This window comes from Elephantulus edwardii, unplaced genomic scaffold (genome assembly GCF_000299155.1).
Source record: "Elephantulus edwardii isolate Elephantulus edwardi_28Jun2011 unplaced genomic scaffold, EleEdw1.0 scaffold00193, whole genome shotgun sequence".
NCBI classification, from domain to species: domain Eukaryota; kingdom Metazoa; phylum Chordata; class Mammalia; order Macroscelidea; family Macroscelididae; genus Elephantulus; species Elephantulus edwardii.
Genome location: NW_006399943.1, coordinates 5272801 through 5287452, shown reverse-complemented (window position 1 = coordinate 5287452; position 14652 = coordinate 5272801). Strand labels below are relative to the sequence as shown.

The following is a 14652-nucleotide window of genomic DNA, read 5'->3' as shown; positions in this document are numbered from 1 at the left end:
GGGGGGGGAATGCCAAAGTAAAAGAGATAAACAGAAGATTTCAAAGGGCAGCTCGAGAAGACGGAGCAAAGTATTATAATGAATGTTCAAAAAACTGGAACTGGAGAATAAAAAGTGATGAACTTGCTTTGCATTTCTAAAATTGAAAGAACTGAAAAACAAATTCAAATCTCAAGTTGCAATACTGAGAAAGAGAGGCTATGGGCAAAATCTTGAATGACCCAATGAGCATCAAAAGAGGATGGAAGATCCTGAAGGTGCAAGGTTCAAATGCACCAAACACTCTGCTGGGAGAAGGATGGGCAGTCTCCTCCTGTGCCAGTTGGATCTGACTCAATGGCACACAACAAGGGGGCGGGGGGAGGAGAAAGAAGGGGGAAAAAAAGGGATGGAAGGAATACACAAAATCACTCCACCAAAAAGAATTAGTTAACACTGAAAAATTTCAAGAAGTACCAAATCAACACTTGGTAACAGCAGCCAGGAAATCAAGAGACGAATTGTATTGGGGAAAGTCAGCTGTCAGGGACCTCTCCAGAGTACTGAAAAGCAACAATGTCAGTCTGGAGACTAAGGAGTGCCCGATCCAGACCACAGTCTGCAATTGCTTGCTATTGGTCAGAGAGCTGGACAATAACTAGGGATTAATAGAAAGAGAATTGATGCCTTTGAGTTGTGGTGCTGGAGAAGAGTTCTGAATATACCATGGACTACCAGGAAAACAAACAAGTTTGTACTAGAGAGGGTGAATGAAGCTGGCCTGCTCCTTAGAGGCAAGGATTCTGAAGCTTCGTCTGACATACTTTGATCATGTTGCAAGGGACCGGTACTTGGAGAGGGACATCACGCTTGGAAGAGTGGAGGGATGGAGAAAGAGAGGGAGACTACCAATGAGATGGATTGATACAGTGTCTGGGGTAATGAGGGTAGGTGTGTCAGAGACAATAAAGTTGGCACAGCTATGAGTCACAGGTGACTTGATGGCACATAACAACACAACCATATGAACAAGAATCAGCAGTAACTAAAGAAGTTCAAATGGCAATGAAGGCACTGGCAAAAAAATAATACCCCGCGAATTGATGGAATACCAACTGACATGTTTCAACTGACAGATACAGAAACAGCCCTGGATGTGCTCACCAGTCTATGCAAGGAAATTTGGAGGACAGCTGCTTGACCAACTGACTGGAAGAGAGCCATACATGTTCCTATTCCCAAGAAGGGTGATTCAAGAGAATGTGGAAATTATCAAACAATGTAATATCACACACAAGCAAAATATTCCTAAAAACTGTCTATCCAAAACTGACTAGAAAGGGGAGCTCTGGTGGCCTAGTGGCAAGGACCTGCAACTACAATCCCAAAACTGACTAGAACAGTACATTGACAGAGAACTTACAGAAGTTCTAGCTGTGTTTAAGAGGGATAGCATTATTGATGTCAGATGGATCCTGACTGAAAGTAAAGAATATGAGAAAAATGGCTATTTGTGTTTTATTGACTACACAAAAGCATTTGACTGCTTGAATCCTAACAAACTATGGCTAATATTGTGAAGAATGGGAATCCCAGAACACTTAATTATGCTCATATAAAACCTATACCTAGACCAAGAAGCTGTTGTCTGAATGAAGCAAGGGAACACTGTATGATTTAAAATCAGGAAAGGTTAACGTCAGGGTTGTATCCTTTCATTATACCTATTCAATACGTATGCTGAATAAATCACTTGACAAGCTGGACTCTAAAAAGAAGAATGTAGCATCAGAATCAGAGGAAGATGTATCAACAATCTGCTTTACACAGATGACACAACCTTGCTTATTGAAAGTGAGGAAGACTTGAAATGTGTGCTGGAGAAGATCAAGGACTACAGCTTTCAATATGGATTGTATTGCAACATCCATAAGACAAAAATCCTTACCAATGGACCAATAAGCAACATCATAATAGGTGGAAGAAAGAATAAAATTAACCCCCTTGGAACCAGCAATTATGACATATATTGCACTGGAGCAAGTATGCTGTCAGAGACCTCTCCAAATTACTGAGGAGCAATGATGTCAGTTTGAAGACTAAAGTGCACCTGATTTGGGGCATGGTCTTTTCAATCACTTGCTATGAGTCTGATAGCTGAACAATGAGTGAGAATGACAAAAGAACTGATGCCTTTTGAGTTTGTGGTGCTGAAGAAGGGTACTGCATGTCTCATGGACTGCCAAAAGAACAGGTATGTCTTGTTAAAAGAGCATCCGGAGTGCTCCTTGAAGGCAAGGATGGCTAAGTTTCATGTCACATACGTTGGGCATATTGTTAGGAGAGGCTAACAATGGAAAGAGACATCATGCTAGGAAAGATGGTCCGTGAAGGAGAGGAAGATTCTCAACGAGAAAAACTGACACACTGACAACAACAATAATAGGTGGAAGTGTCAGAGTTGACAGGGTTCAGATCTGTTCACAGGGTCACTATGAGTCTGACTAAACTCGAAGACATCTAACAACAATCCACCTGAGTTCTCCACGTTCCACCAATTCAACCCACCCACCTGGGTTCTCCAAGTTCTACCTCCAACAACTCACTCACTCCCACGTCAGTTCCAACCTAAGTCCTAACAGTGCCAGGGGAACAGATCTGTGCGTCCGAACCTCCCAAACCCCTGTCCTTCACATTCTTCGCTGTTCTGGTCAGTCTCCATCCTTTCCACTTGGACGGCCACGTGTGGTTCTGCTCTTAGCGCGAACCCCTCAACTTTCCTAGAGCTCAGTTCCCCCTAGAAACCTAAAGGAAAAGACTAAATCTTATAATCAACGACTGTCACTGGGTACTGACCAAGGGGAAACCCGACGACCCGCACAGGAAATTACCGGCGTCTGGACGCAACCCAACAGAACCTGCGGAGCTCACGGGCGCTGAGATTCAGAAACCGCGTCCCGCCCACGGGACAAGGCCCAGGGTCCCCGCGAGGAGGCACTGGAGTGGGGGTCCCCAGGAACTCACCCACTCGGCCGCAGCGAAGACATCCGTCCTCGGATGCTAGCTGCTTCAGACTTCGCGGGCTAACGCCGGCCGCCGCAAATGCTGCACTTCCGGTTCCGCTTCCGGTCCTCAGCGCGGTGCCCGGGTGGGAACCGCTCCCCGCGCGGAAGGGGCCGTTGATCTCCAAGGTTCCCCATTCAGACAGGTGCTGGGCTCTTCACTGGTCTGCGCTCATGGGAGCCGGCCTGGGTCCAGACTACCACCTACCCCGACGTCGTCCGCCACAGGGTAGGCCACCCCTCTCCTAATAGGTTCCCTCTTCTCAGGATTCTTTGCAATGCTCCAGTCTAAGCCGGCCTCCTCCTTCTTCAAACCCCCAATTAGCTCCGTGGGGCCATAGACCCGCTCCCAAAGGCCTCACTAGATCCCATGCTTTACCTTCATCGCTTTTCTGGCCCCACCAAGTCCCCAGGAGGAACACCCATGGTTGAAGGACCCACTATTTTAGCATCTTCTCCTGTAAGATTAGAGATGTTGCTCCCTAGCCACCCCAGCTGTCCCAAAGGCCTATTGTTGCTGTGTGCCATCAGTCAGAACTGACCCATTGTTGACCCTCCAGCGGGTTTTCCGAGGCAGTAAGTCACATGAGAGGAGATTGTCCATCCTTCTCCTGCAAAGAAGCTGATGGATTTGAACTAAAATCGTGGGGATAATTTTGCCTTGAGAGCTGCAACCAGCAGAGATGCGTTCAGAGCTCCACTGACCACCATGCTAGGGCCCACAGCCAGTCATGTCAGCAGTGATGTGTGAGGAGGCCCTGGATCACAGCCTACCCTACCTACTCTTTGAATGAACTGCAGATGTATCTTGGCGAGGACACCACCTAGCCAACACTTGCTGGATTCTCATCAGGCTCTGGTTCCACAACTTCCAAAATAAACTCCCTTTTTGTCTATACTTCAGACAGGCCATGGAAACACAGGGCTCTAGGAGATGAGAACCTTCCCTGAATCCCTGCCCTCTCTTCATGAGAGCAGCTACTTTCATCCTCTTCCACCAGAAGCCCAAGAAAAGGGAGACAAATTCAGAGACTCAGGACTTCCTGGGCTAGGACCTGAGCTGCCCAGTCATTCATGGAGGCCCTCTAGCCTCACTGCATTTAGCAAACCATAAAATGACCAGTAAATTGTTGTTGTTGTTTTGTGCTGCCAAGTCGCCTGCGACTCATAATGGACCCTAGGTACAACAGCTCTGAAGCCTGCCCTGTCCTGAGCTGATCTCACAGACTCCAACAGACCTACCCCATTGCCCCAGTCACTGTTTCAATCCATCTCACCTGGAGTCCTCCTCTCCTGCACTGTTTCTCCACCCTTCTGAAAATGATGTCTTTCTCCAAGGACTGGTCCCTCCTGGCCACGTGCCCAAAGTATGTGAGACAGAGCTTCAAAATCCTAACCTCCAAGGAGAAACGTGGTCTCACCCTGTCCAAGATAGACATATTTATTTTCTTGGTGGTCCATGGTATGTTCAAGACTCTTCTCCAGCACCACAACTCAAAGGCATCGATTCTTCTTCTGTCATCTGTAGTCATTGTCCAACTCTCTGATGCATGCAAGTAATGGCAAAGACCATGGCCTGGATTTTACTAACCCAAGCCTGAGAAGTGTGGGGAAAGAGACCAAGGCTGACTCTGCAGGCTGCAGGGATCCCTACCACTAATGTGTTTAGCGTCTGTCCTGGTCAGCCTTGTCGGACCCCCATAGAGGTTAGGCCCCATTGGGGGAGCAGAACTGGCATAACACTTGTGCACATGTGTCCACTCTCACGCATACGCAGAATGATGAGCATTGTAGGAGGAGACCAGTGCCTGATCAGGTCTGGAGCCTGCTGAAGTATGTCCCTCTGGTCTGGACATGTGTCAGTGGGCATTGCCCTTGGTATGTTAGATCCTCCAGTGTGTGAGGAACTGGAGGAAAATGAGAAACCTGCTGTGTGGAGGAAGGAGACAGCACAGGCCTCCACCCATCACAGTGGACACAGAATAGTCACAGGGAACTGTGAGAGGGAGAGCCACTGTGAAATTGAAGGTGTTCAACAGACCTGGTCAGAGATGTTCCAAACACACGCTTCCCCAGGGTCAGTGATCTTGTATGAGTCTCACCTGACCTGCGAGGACCCTCCACCTAGCCCATAGATTGCCTCCAGAGCCTGCAGTTTCCATCTATCTGCCCCAAGTAACTGAGGCAGGACCATGGGGCGGGGCTAACCTCAGCCTAGACTCTGGGTGAGAAGCCTGCCCTCCTAAGTCAGGAAAACATGCAGGAACACAGGGGGCACCGTCCTGAACTGTGCTCACTCTGCTGCTAACAGACTCCAGTTATAGATTCATGTTGCTTCAGGTGCTGCTCCATAGCACAGTGGGCACAGTCCTTACCCTCAGTTAGTCCCCACATGGGAGGATGGTGAGGAAGGGGTGCTGTGACACCTTGTGTCCTCGGTGGTTTTAGGGTTCTGGTGCCTGCGCCGGGGGGAGCATGATGATCCCTATAGGAGAGGGCAGCTGCCCACCTGCCTCGCTTCCCTGAGATTGATCCTACAGATGCCCAGAGTGGGCCAGAGGACACTCTCTGATCCTCCAATGTCACTGCACTCAGGGGACTGGAGCAGGACCTTGCCAGGCTTCAGGTCCTCACAGAGATGGGGTCATAGGAGGGTCCTCACCACTGGTGTGGTGAATGATCTGCAGAGGTGCAGGGCCTCCTGGTGGGACTGGGTGTTTCAGGAGACCTGGACTACGCAAGGTCAGTTTGGCATTGCTGCTCAGGAGGTGCTGGCCACAGGTTCTGGTGAGAGGTCAGGTCAACTCCTGGACCTTGCATTGGAGCAGGGCAAATGTCAGCAGATGATGCCCCTATACCCCTGCCCCTTGGCCCTCGAAATCAGCCTTCTTTGTGTCCCTTCCCTGTGACACCATGCCGGGCACTCTGCTGAGGGCTGGTTTGTACAGATGCTCCCCAGGGTCCAGATTAAGAAAGGGGTCACCTGAGTCCAAGGCAGCACTATCCCTAATTATAGCTGGCTTTGTGCATCCGCTTCATCCTCCTGAGAAGATTCTAGAGGTGCAGGGAGACGGGAGGCTGGGGTGGATGGGGCAAGTTTGCAGGGCATGGACAGTCCCATCTAACGGCAGGAACTGATTACTCCCTGTGACTGTCACAGGACTGTTGTGATGGCATCCCTCTCCCCTCCGTCGGCAACACCACTGCAGATGGCTGTGCATGCCGTCTCCTCTGTCCTGTGTGTGTGCACGTGGCCTCCTCTATATCTGTCTGCTTCTCTGCTTGAGGCTGGAGTACAGCACTGACACCTGGGTGAATATCTGGGTGTGAATGAACCACAAAACTTAGGCACTAGAAACGGAAACCAAGGATAAGCTCCGAGCAGGTAACAGAGGTCACAGGTGGACTCTCTGCATCTCACAGCTGAGGCGCAGGGTCTAACTCACATGAGGAGGCTCTGGGGGAAAATCCCCTCCTGAGCTCACTCTTGTCCTTGGCAGGATCCAGGTCCTTGTGGCTGTGACTCTAAGGTCCCTTGGGTTGCTGCCTGTCAGCTCCTAGGCCTCTTCACAGGCCCTGCACCCTGGTCTTTTCCACCCTTTCATTGAGCCTCTCAAATTCCCCTCTGATAGGTGCCAATAGCCACACCTTGGCGACCTTTCTCCCCGCCCCGGTGGACACAGTGGTGGCTGCAGGAGTGTGTGGGTCACTGCTGCAGGCGGGGGGTGTGTGTGGGGGTGTGTGTGTGAGCCATGGGGGGGTTGTGTGTGTGTGTTGGGGGATGGCTGCAGTGTGTGTGTATTTGCGTGTGTGGGTGCTGTGGTGTGGATGTTGGCGGCAGCTGTGGTGTGTGTGAAACATAAGGGATATGAACTTCATAAGTAAAACAGTATAAAATAAATTTTTTTTAAATGATCACTTGACTGTGCAGGTGTGCACAGCAGGTGTGCTGTATAGCAGGTGTGTGAAATGAATGTGTGTGTGTGTGTGTAGCAGGGTGGTGTGAACAATGGGTGTGCTTGTACAGCAGGGGGTGTATACAGCAAGGGTGGACAGCAGGTGTGTATGAGTGTGTGTGTATGGAAGGTGTGCACAGTGGCGTGCTTGTGCAGTGGGGTTGTGTACACTGGGTATGTATAATGAGGTGTGTGTACATCGGAAAGTATACAGCGAGTATGCACAGTGTATGTGCTTGTACAGCAGGGAGAGGGAGGGGTGCACAGCAGGTGTGTGTGTCTCAGGAATCACCCTAGGATTCACTGCCAGAGTCCTTCTGCTCATCCTTTTTTAAGTTTTTTTTTATTGTGTATGTACCATCGAGTCTGATCCGACTGGCACAGGAGATTGCCCCTCCTTCTTCAGCAAAGCATCTGGTTGATTCAAACTGTTCGCCTTCGTGATCACAGCACAGCTTCTTGCCACCAGGGCTCTGCCACAGTCCTTCTGGACCCACCATCCACCAGACCCTTCCCTCCTCAGCACCTTGGAGCCCACCTCAACTCCCCAGAGGGCCCTGGGCCTAGTCCCTGCCATGGTTCTTGCACTTCACACTGCCTTGTCTTATTGCTCCATTACTGCCCTTTGTAGGTCAGGTCTCCGGTGCTCAAGACCATGGTGAGACAGTCCTTTCAAGAAAGGCCAGCACTTGGCGAATGCAGAGGGCCTCCTCCAGGGAAAAAGGAGGCTGGACTAGCTACCCTCACCCAGGGCTCACCTTCGGCTGGGGCCTGGCACCAGTGACTGCACCCTGAGGCCACATGGTAAGAGAGCAGTAGAGCTGGGCTTGGAATCAATTGTCTGTCTCACTTGAAAACCCATGACCCAGCCCTTTTGCTACCCAGAGATCCCCCTCCTGCGCCCTTCCAGGCGCCCCCACACTTTGCTCCACCCCCAGCTTTTTCTTAGTCCCAGACACCTGACCTACATCTCTAGCATCCCCAGTCCCCAGGAAAACTAAGCGGGGCGGTGGGCATCGTGTCAGGTTGCCGGGGTTGGGGGCCACCCTGGTTCCTGGCAAGCTCTGCGCGCACCTCTTCTCCCGCCTCTCCCCTCCTCCTCTTCCCTCGCGCTCCCCTCCCCCCACCCCTCCATCCCTCTGACGGCCGCAGCCCCTGCGCACCGCGTCGCGTCTCCTCCCCTCCTCCCTCCCCGCCACTGCAGCATTCACCACTGCAGCTCCAGCCGCGCCCGCTCCGGCCTCCGCAGCCGCCGCCGCCCGCAGCACCATGGCCAGCACCGTGTCCGGTGAGCGGGTGGGGAGGGTCCGCAGGGCCTGGGCAGCCTCCCTGCAGCTTCAGGGCCGGTCACCGGCCGGGTTAAGGGCCCCGCCACTGCACGGAGCAGCAAAGAGGGGCCCAGGCTCAGAGCGCGGGTTTGGAGCGTCCTGAGAGGGGTCTGTGGCGCAGGAGAGGGCGGATGAGAAGGGAGGTGCTCGGGGTCCGATGCTGCGGGGGCCCCAAGGACGTGGGGGGGGGCGGGTCTGCAATGTGCGGGCAGGACCTCCTGAGCCCCGAGGACCTCAGCCTTTACGGGACTACTGCGGCCCTGCGCGGGTATGAGATGGACACCAAGGCCGGAGGTAAGGGGCATTGCGGGCGGACGTGGAGTAGGCAGGTGGAACTGTCCGCGCCCGCACCTGGTGTAGACGCCCCTCACCATAGGTCCTTGGGGCTACCTCTGCGACGCCAGCGCCAAAGTCACCACCCCCTGCACCTCTGGGATATAGGCAGGGGAAGGGTGCGGGGCCCCCAGGCCCCCAGTCTGCAGGCCGCCCCGCCCCCGCCCCACCCATTATACAATGCCTACCCCCAACGTTGCTGTGGACCCCAGCGCGCGAGGGCAGTGTCCGCCCTGCGCTCCCCCAAACCCGGGGACTCAGGAGAAGCTGCCGGGCGGCGCAGGCGCGAGGACTCGAAGGCTTGGCCTTCCCTGAGGACGTGCTGCCATGTCCACTTACCTCATCTTTACACTGAGCCTAGGTCACGGTCGAAGGTCACTAGGTCAGGAGGGCCCCTACCTGCCTCCCTAACACTCTCCCTCCACTTGCAGGCCACCTGAGCCACCATGTAGCCCCACACCATAAATCAGGTGGCAGGGGTGTGCTGACCACTGTGTCACTGGCCACATTTCACCCTGTTTAGGGGTCCTGTCCTTCAGAGCTTCACCTAATATCCTCCCTCCCAATTCCCTCTGCCCCCATTAGGCAGGCTTCCAACTGTGAGGATCCCCATTCTCTACCCCCTGCCCTGGCAGCCCAGGGGCTCTGTCCTTGGCAGGTCTGTGTGCTGTGCAGTCAGAGGCAGTGGGCAGGAAGTGGGTGGGCACCTTCTTCTCATTCACCCTTAAGGAGAACCTTTCTCAGAAGGTATCATTCCTGCTATCTGCACTCCGTGTGAGGTGGAGAGGGGGAGATGGGGGGCTGTGAGGACTCCCCTGCCACACCCACCTGCTGTGGCCATCAGGGCCTCCAGGTTTCCCTGCCTCGCTTGGGCACCACTGACCCATATAGTCAGTCACAGGATTGTTATGGAGGAGGCCTGGTGGTGCAGTGGTTAAAGATCTTTACTATTAGCTGAAGGTCATTGCTTTGACACCCCTTCCCCCAGCCTCCTCTCCAGACAAAGCGAAGGAGTGTGCATCCATGGAGACCCCAGCCTTGGCGCTGAGTTGGATCCAACACTTGACCACTGGGTTTTGGTCTAAGTGTTCACAGTTGAGGGGCCTGTGGTTTTTCCTTTTATCTTAAAAGTGTTTCCAAAATAACAAAATCCAAGCCATCATCTCTGGGACCCAGAAGGGAGTCACAAATGCTACCTGCTAGTTTGTGGCATAACCACTGCCATTCATGTGCCATGGTGCCACATGCCTCAGGCCTTCCTGGCACCTGACCATCATGCCGCCTTTGACAGGCCAGCTGGCTTGTGTCTGAACCTCTGCCCACCTTGAGCTTCTCCCATCCAAAGAAGTTCATCAGAGTGAATGTGACCTCAGTACTAGTTTTGGCAACAAGGTGTCTGGTCAGAGAAGGACCTCCATTCTGTAGAAGGGCCTGCTCTGGGTGGGGGGATATGATATAGTGATTTCACTTCACTGTGGAACTGTCTTTGCTTCCTCTTGCTGCATCCTGAGAGGTCCCCTGTGCCACCCCTGCAGTGGCCATCTCAAGGAGCGCTTCATCTTTCTTTCTCCTGGAAAGAATTGAACTGTCCTGGCATCCTGCTGGGGTGGGCTGTTCCTGCTCCACTCTGAACCTGATGCAGTCAAGCTGTGTGGTCTGGCATGTGTTTGTCCAGCCCAGGGGCCTTGTTCCTGTTAGTGCCAGGGTGGGAAGATGGTAGTAATGCCCCTAGAAGTTGTTCCTGGGATTATGAAGGCTCTGCCAGGAACGAGCCTGTCCCACCCCCTTTCCAGGCCCCTTTCCAAGCAGTAGTGAGGCTTGGCTCACATACTGGACTTGCTGCCTGAGAGTCTTTCACTTTCTTTGAGCCTCATTTTCATCTGGTAGAAGGTGACAGAGATGTCATGTTTGCTGACTAGTTCTGAGGGTCAGCTGAGATGACAGATGTAAGCCCCCACCCCTGAGGGCCACTCCAGTTATTGTGATCCTGCTGTGTGGGCTGGCCCAAGCCCTTGCCAACTCCCACATGTGTTGGAGCTACCCATCTTTGGGGAGGGGAGTGTAGTTTTGCATAGTTAACACCTAATATCAATGGGAAGAGGGACATAGAAGAGGAGCTGGCAAAGAAGCTTCTTTTCGGTGGATGCCTGGGCCAATGGAAGAGAAAGGAGGGAAGCCTGGGGCCTATGCTGCTTTGAGTGGTCCCTCAAGACAGAGAAGGGGTACAGTTCCAGAGAAGAGGAGGCGTTCCCAAGAGAGGTGGCTCAGGAGTGTCTGGACATGGCTCCCTCTCCTATGCAGTGAAGGACAGCACGACTTTCAAGCCCCCATCCCAGGCCCTGAGAATATAAGTCCTCCAGCTTCCTGTTTGCTCTTGGGGTCTGGCTTCCTCTGCCAGCCGCTTGTGGAGTCTCTAATAGCTCACCTTCTTCCAGGTATGCCTGTGCCCCATATGCCAACTTCCTCCTATCCTTGCTTCCCTCCTGCAGTCAAAACCCCAGGACAGAGTTTCACCCCAGGCCCTTGCTGAGAGTACCACTATCCCTTAATTTCTTGAGTCATGGGCTTCTAGAGGTGCGATTTGCACAGCCAGCCCGTGAGAAACCTGGCAGGAAGCCTGAGTGCCCAAAATGCTAAATCACACCCATTTCCAGCTAAACAGCACCACCCTCCTGCCTCAGACCTGTTTGTTCCCAGTCAGCGCACTGACCTCATTACTGCTCTCTGTCTCTTCTCTCCTGACCATGCAGGTACTCTTACTGTCACTCTCCAGCCCCAGGTGACAGCCCTCTTGGCCTTTGAACACCACTTCTCCCTCTTAATGGCTTGGCGGCATCTGCCCTATGACATGGTGGCTGTAATGCCGGGCTCAAGCATGACAGAAGTCATGACGATGGTGCAGGGTGGGGCATGGTTATGAGGCTTGGAGAGAAGCCAACTCAACAGCACCTAACTGCAACTCCTGTGAAAAGTTTGGGCTGGGGTCAGGCACTGCAAGGGTGTCTGACTGTAAGTGAACTCGCATGGGCTCCTGATGTGTTATGGGAAGGGATAGTGTCCAAGGTCAGTGCTGGAGGAGGTTTCAGCTAACGTGGAGGCAGTGCTGACACACTGGGCTGGAGGGCCCAGTCCCTTCCTCTCTGGCCTCACTTAGGATCCAGCTATCCTGCTCCAGCGCAGACCTCCCCCCCTTACCCTCACATTGTGAAAGTGTGATTGAAAGGACACAGATTCCAAGTACCATTTTGCCCAGGCCCAGGCCCAGTCCTGTCAAATGAGTTGTCAAAGTCAAGCTAATGGCAAGGGAGATATGGACCAGACAGTGTCTGCTTTTGGCCTGGGCTCATTATGAATGGGTGCTAAACAATCTCTATTTTGAAAGTGGGTACCTTCCAGTCTCCTGGCAGGGACCAGGGTCATGGGAGCCAGGCTTGATTCCTTGGGAGCATGATACACGATGGTTGTCTTGGTGCTGAATGGACAGTTCTTCACTCTGACTTGGGTGGAGTCTGCAATGAGCCCAGCAAGTACCTGGGGAATGAGTGGTGAGGAGACTGGGTGCCCAATAGGTTGTCAGGGTAAACTTGTGGTGAAGAGGGTCTGAGGCTTTAGTTCCAAAAGGGTTGTCCACTGAGACTGTAAAGAATGGCTTCACATCTGCACACCTAGTCCTGAGGGCCTGTCCTGGGGAGTATCTGTGAGTCAGAGGGAGGGAGGAAGTCTATGAGAGACAGAGGGAGGATAAAGAATCAGAGATACACAGTGACAGAGAATCACACTCAAGACACAGAAATAAAGAGATAGAGGTAGGGTTAGAAAGACACAGAGGAAGGTGAACAGTTACAGAGCAAAAGAAGCAGAGGGAGATACAGCAACATAGATGAATGAGATAATTACCAGGAGAGGGAAAATGAGGCAAGAGTGAGACAGACTCAGAAAGGCAGAGAAAAGGAGAGAAAGAAACAGAGACAGAGAGAGGTAGAGGAAAACACAGGGAAACACATAGGAAGCAGATCCAGAGAAAGACAGTCTCTTGGGGTAAGCAGGGGAGAGGAGAGAGGGAGGAGTGGAGGGAAAGTCAGAGAGATTCAGATGCACACAAGACAACAGATGTAGGGACAGAGCTGGAGGGCAGAGGGCAGACCCTGCTCACCCAGAGGGGAGGCAGGCCCCTAGGGTGGGCTAGTCCTCATATCTGGCCTCCCATTGCAGCCTACAAGGAGAAGATGAAGGAGCTCTCTGTGTTGTCACTCATCTGCTCCTGCTTCTACTCACAGCCACACCCCAACACCATCTACCAGTATGGGGGTGAGTGTCCCTGGGCTGGCAGTGCCTTCTTCCCACCTCCTTTACTTCCTGAAGTCCCCTGGCCTGGCTGAAGACTGATGTGCCTGGGGGAGGGGCGCATCCTGGGACCCAGATCTGGGGAACCCTGGGTGAACTGGCCAACATGTGTAGGAGCAGCATCTGGTTCCCCTGCAGACATGGAGGTAAAGCAGCTGGACAAGCGGGCCTCTGGGCAAAGTTTCGAGGTCATCCTCAAGTCCCCATCTGACCTGTCTCCAGAGAGCCCCGTGCTCTCCTCTCCCCCTAAGAAGAAGGATGTCTCTTTGGAGGAACTGCAGAAACGGCTGGAAGCAGCCGAGGAGCGGAGGAAGGTAGGGAGACTCCCCCACTGGTGTGTGAGGAGGGACCCAGGGCACAGGTGTCTGTGGTAGGAGGGACTCCTGCATCCTCACGACCCCCCTCCTGACAGGTGAGGAAGAGACAAGAGGAAGCGCTCCTCTCAGGTGGCAGCTTGTGGAGCAGGGTGGGAGCGATCCTGTCTTGAAGACACTCTAGGCTGTTTCTGGGAGGGGTCAGGTGATGGCTTGTGGGGATGCTGAAATGTGCAAAGAGCAGTGGGCCCTCAGGCCTGTGCCCTGTGCCCAAGCAGAGAGAGTGGTTTTGTCTGGTCTAGGAACCCAGCCTGGCAGGCTTCAACAGCAGGGACAGCTTAAGTGTGGAGGCCACAATGAGTAATTACCCCTGGGAGTCTGTTTCCTCACCCTCCACTGGGTTTAGCAGGGCGGACTGTGCGGCGCCGGCAGCCTCACTCCCTCAGCACCATTGTACCTTCGAGCTGCCCTAATTGGAAACTCAGATCTGCTGCATGGAGGGCCTACTCCGTGCCTCGTGGCCATTCAGAAGGAGAGTCAGACAAGTGAAGCCTAAGAGCCTTGGGCAGCAGGAGGAATGGGTCCTCTGCCTCAGTGGAGCCTGCCTAGGGAGACTGCAGCTCTGCAGGGCCAAATGCAGGTGGGAACCATGCAGATGTCCAGAAGATCAGGAGGAGGTGGTCACCCTGGATGGCAGCAGAGGACAGAGGCCAGGCAGCAGGACGAGTCAGTGAAGGGCGAATTTAGGCCGGGTGCTGGGGAGAGGCAGCACAGAGGTCAGGAGGGGATTCCCTTCCTTCTCCACCCGTGCCACAACCTCAGCAGCGCCTGGGGGCGAGGCCCTGTTTGTTGGTGGCCAGGCAGAGGTGCTGGGGGCTCTGCTGCGGGCGGTGCTGGGAAGCCACGCGGCGGCAGGGGCGCCCTGGGGTGCGGTGGCTCACGCACGGCTGGCCCGTGCAGACACAAGAGGCGCAGGTACTGAAGCAGCTGGCGGAGCGGCGTGAGCATGAGCGCGAGGTACTGCACAAGGCGCTGGAGGAGAACAACAACTTCAGCCGCCTGGCGGAGGAGAAGCTCAACTACAAGATGGAGCTCAGCAAGGAGATCCGCGAGGCGCACCTTGCTGCCCTGCGGGAACGGCTGCGTGAAAAGGTGCGTGGGCAGAGCTCCGGCCGGAGGTGGGCTGGGAGCCGGACATTAGGTGGGGACATCAGGCCTCAGGTCGGGGCAGGGCTCAGGCCAGAGGCGGGGCTAAGGCCGGGGGCAGGGCGTCAGATGGAGCAGGACTCAGGAGGGGGCGGGGCTTGGACTGGGGGCGGAGCGCCGGGTGGAGCAG

General features: G+C 53.8%; 1 protein-coding gene across 1 annotated transcript in view; it reads left to right on the top strand.

Moving 5' to 3' along the window:
• The first annotated feature begins 8239 nt into the window (after nt 1-8239).
• STMN3 (stathmin-like 3) overlaps nt 8240-14652 on the top strand; it is a 7466-nt gene continuing 1053 nt past the window's right edge. Inside the window, exons 1-4 of the mRNA XM_006896888.1 lie at nt 8240-8285; nt 12871-12966; nt 13141-13316; nt 14277-14468. Coding sequence (XP_006896950.1) covers nt 8267-8285; nt 12871-12966; nt 13141-13316; nt 14277-14468 — 483 coding nt within the window. The 5' untranslated portion in view covers nt 8240-8266. The remainder of the gene's footprint in view (nt 8286-12870; nt 12967-13140; nt 13317-14276; nt 14469-14652) is intronic.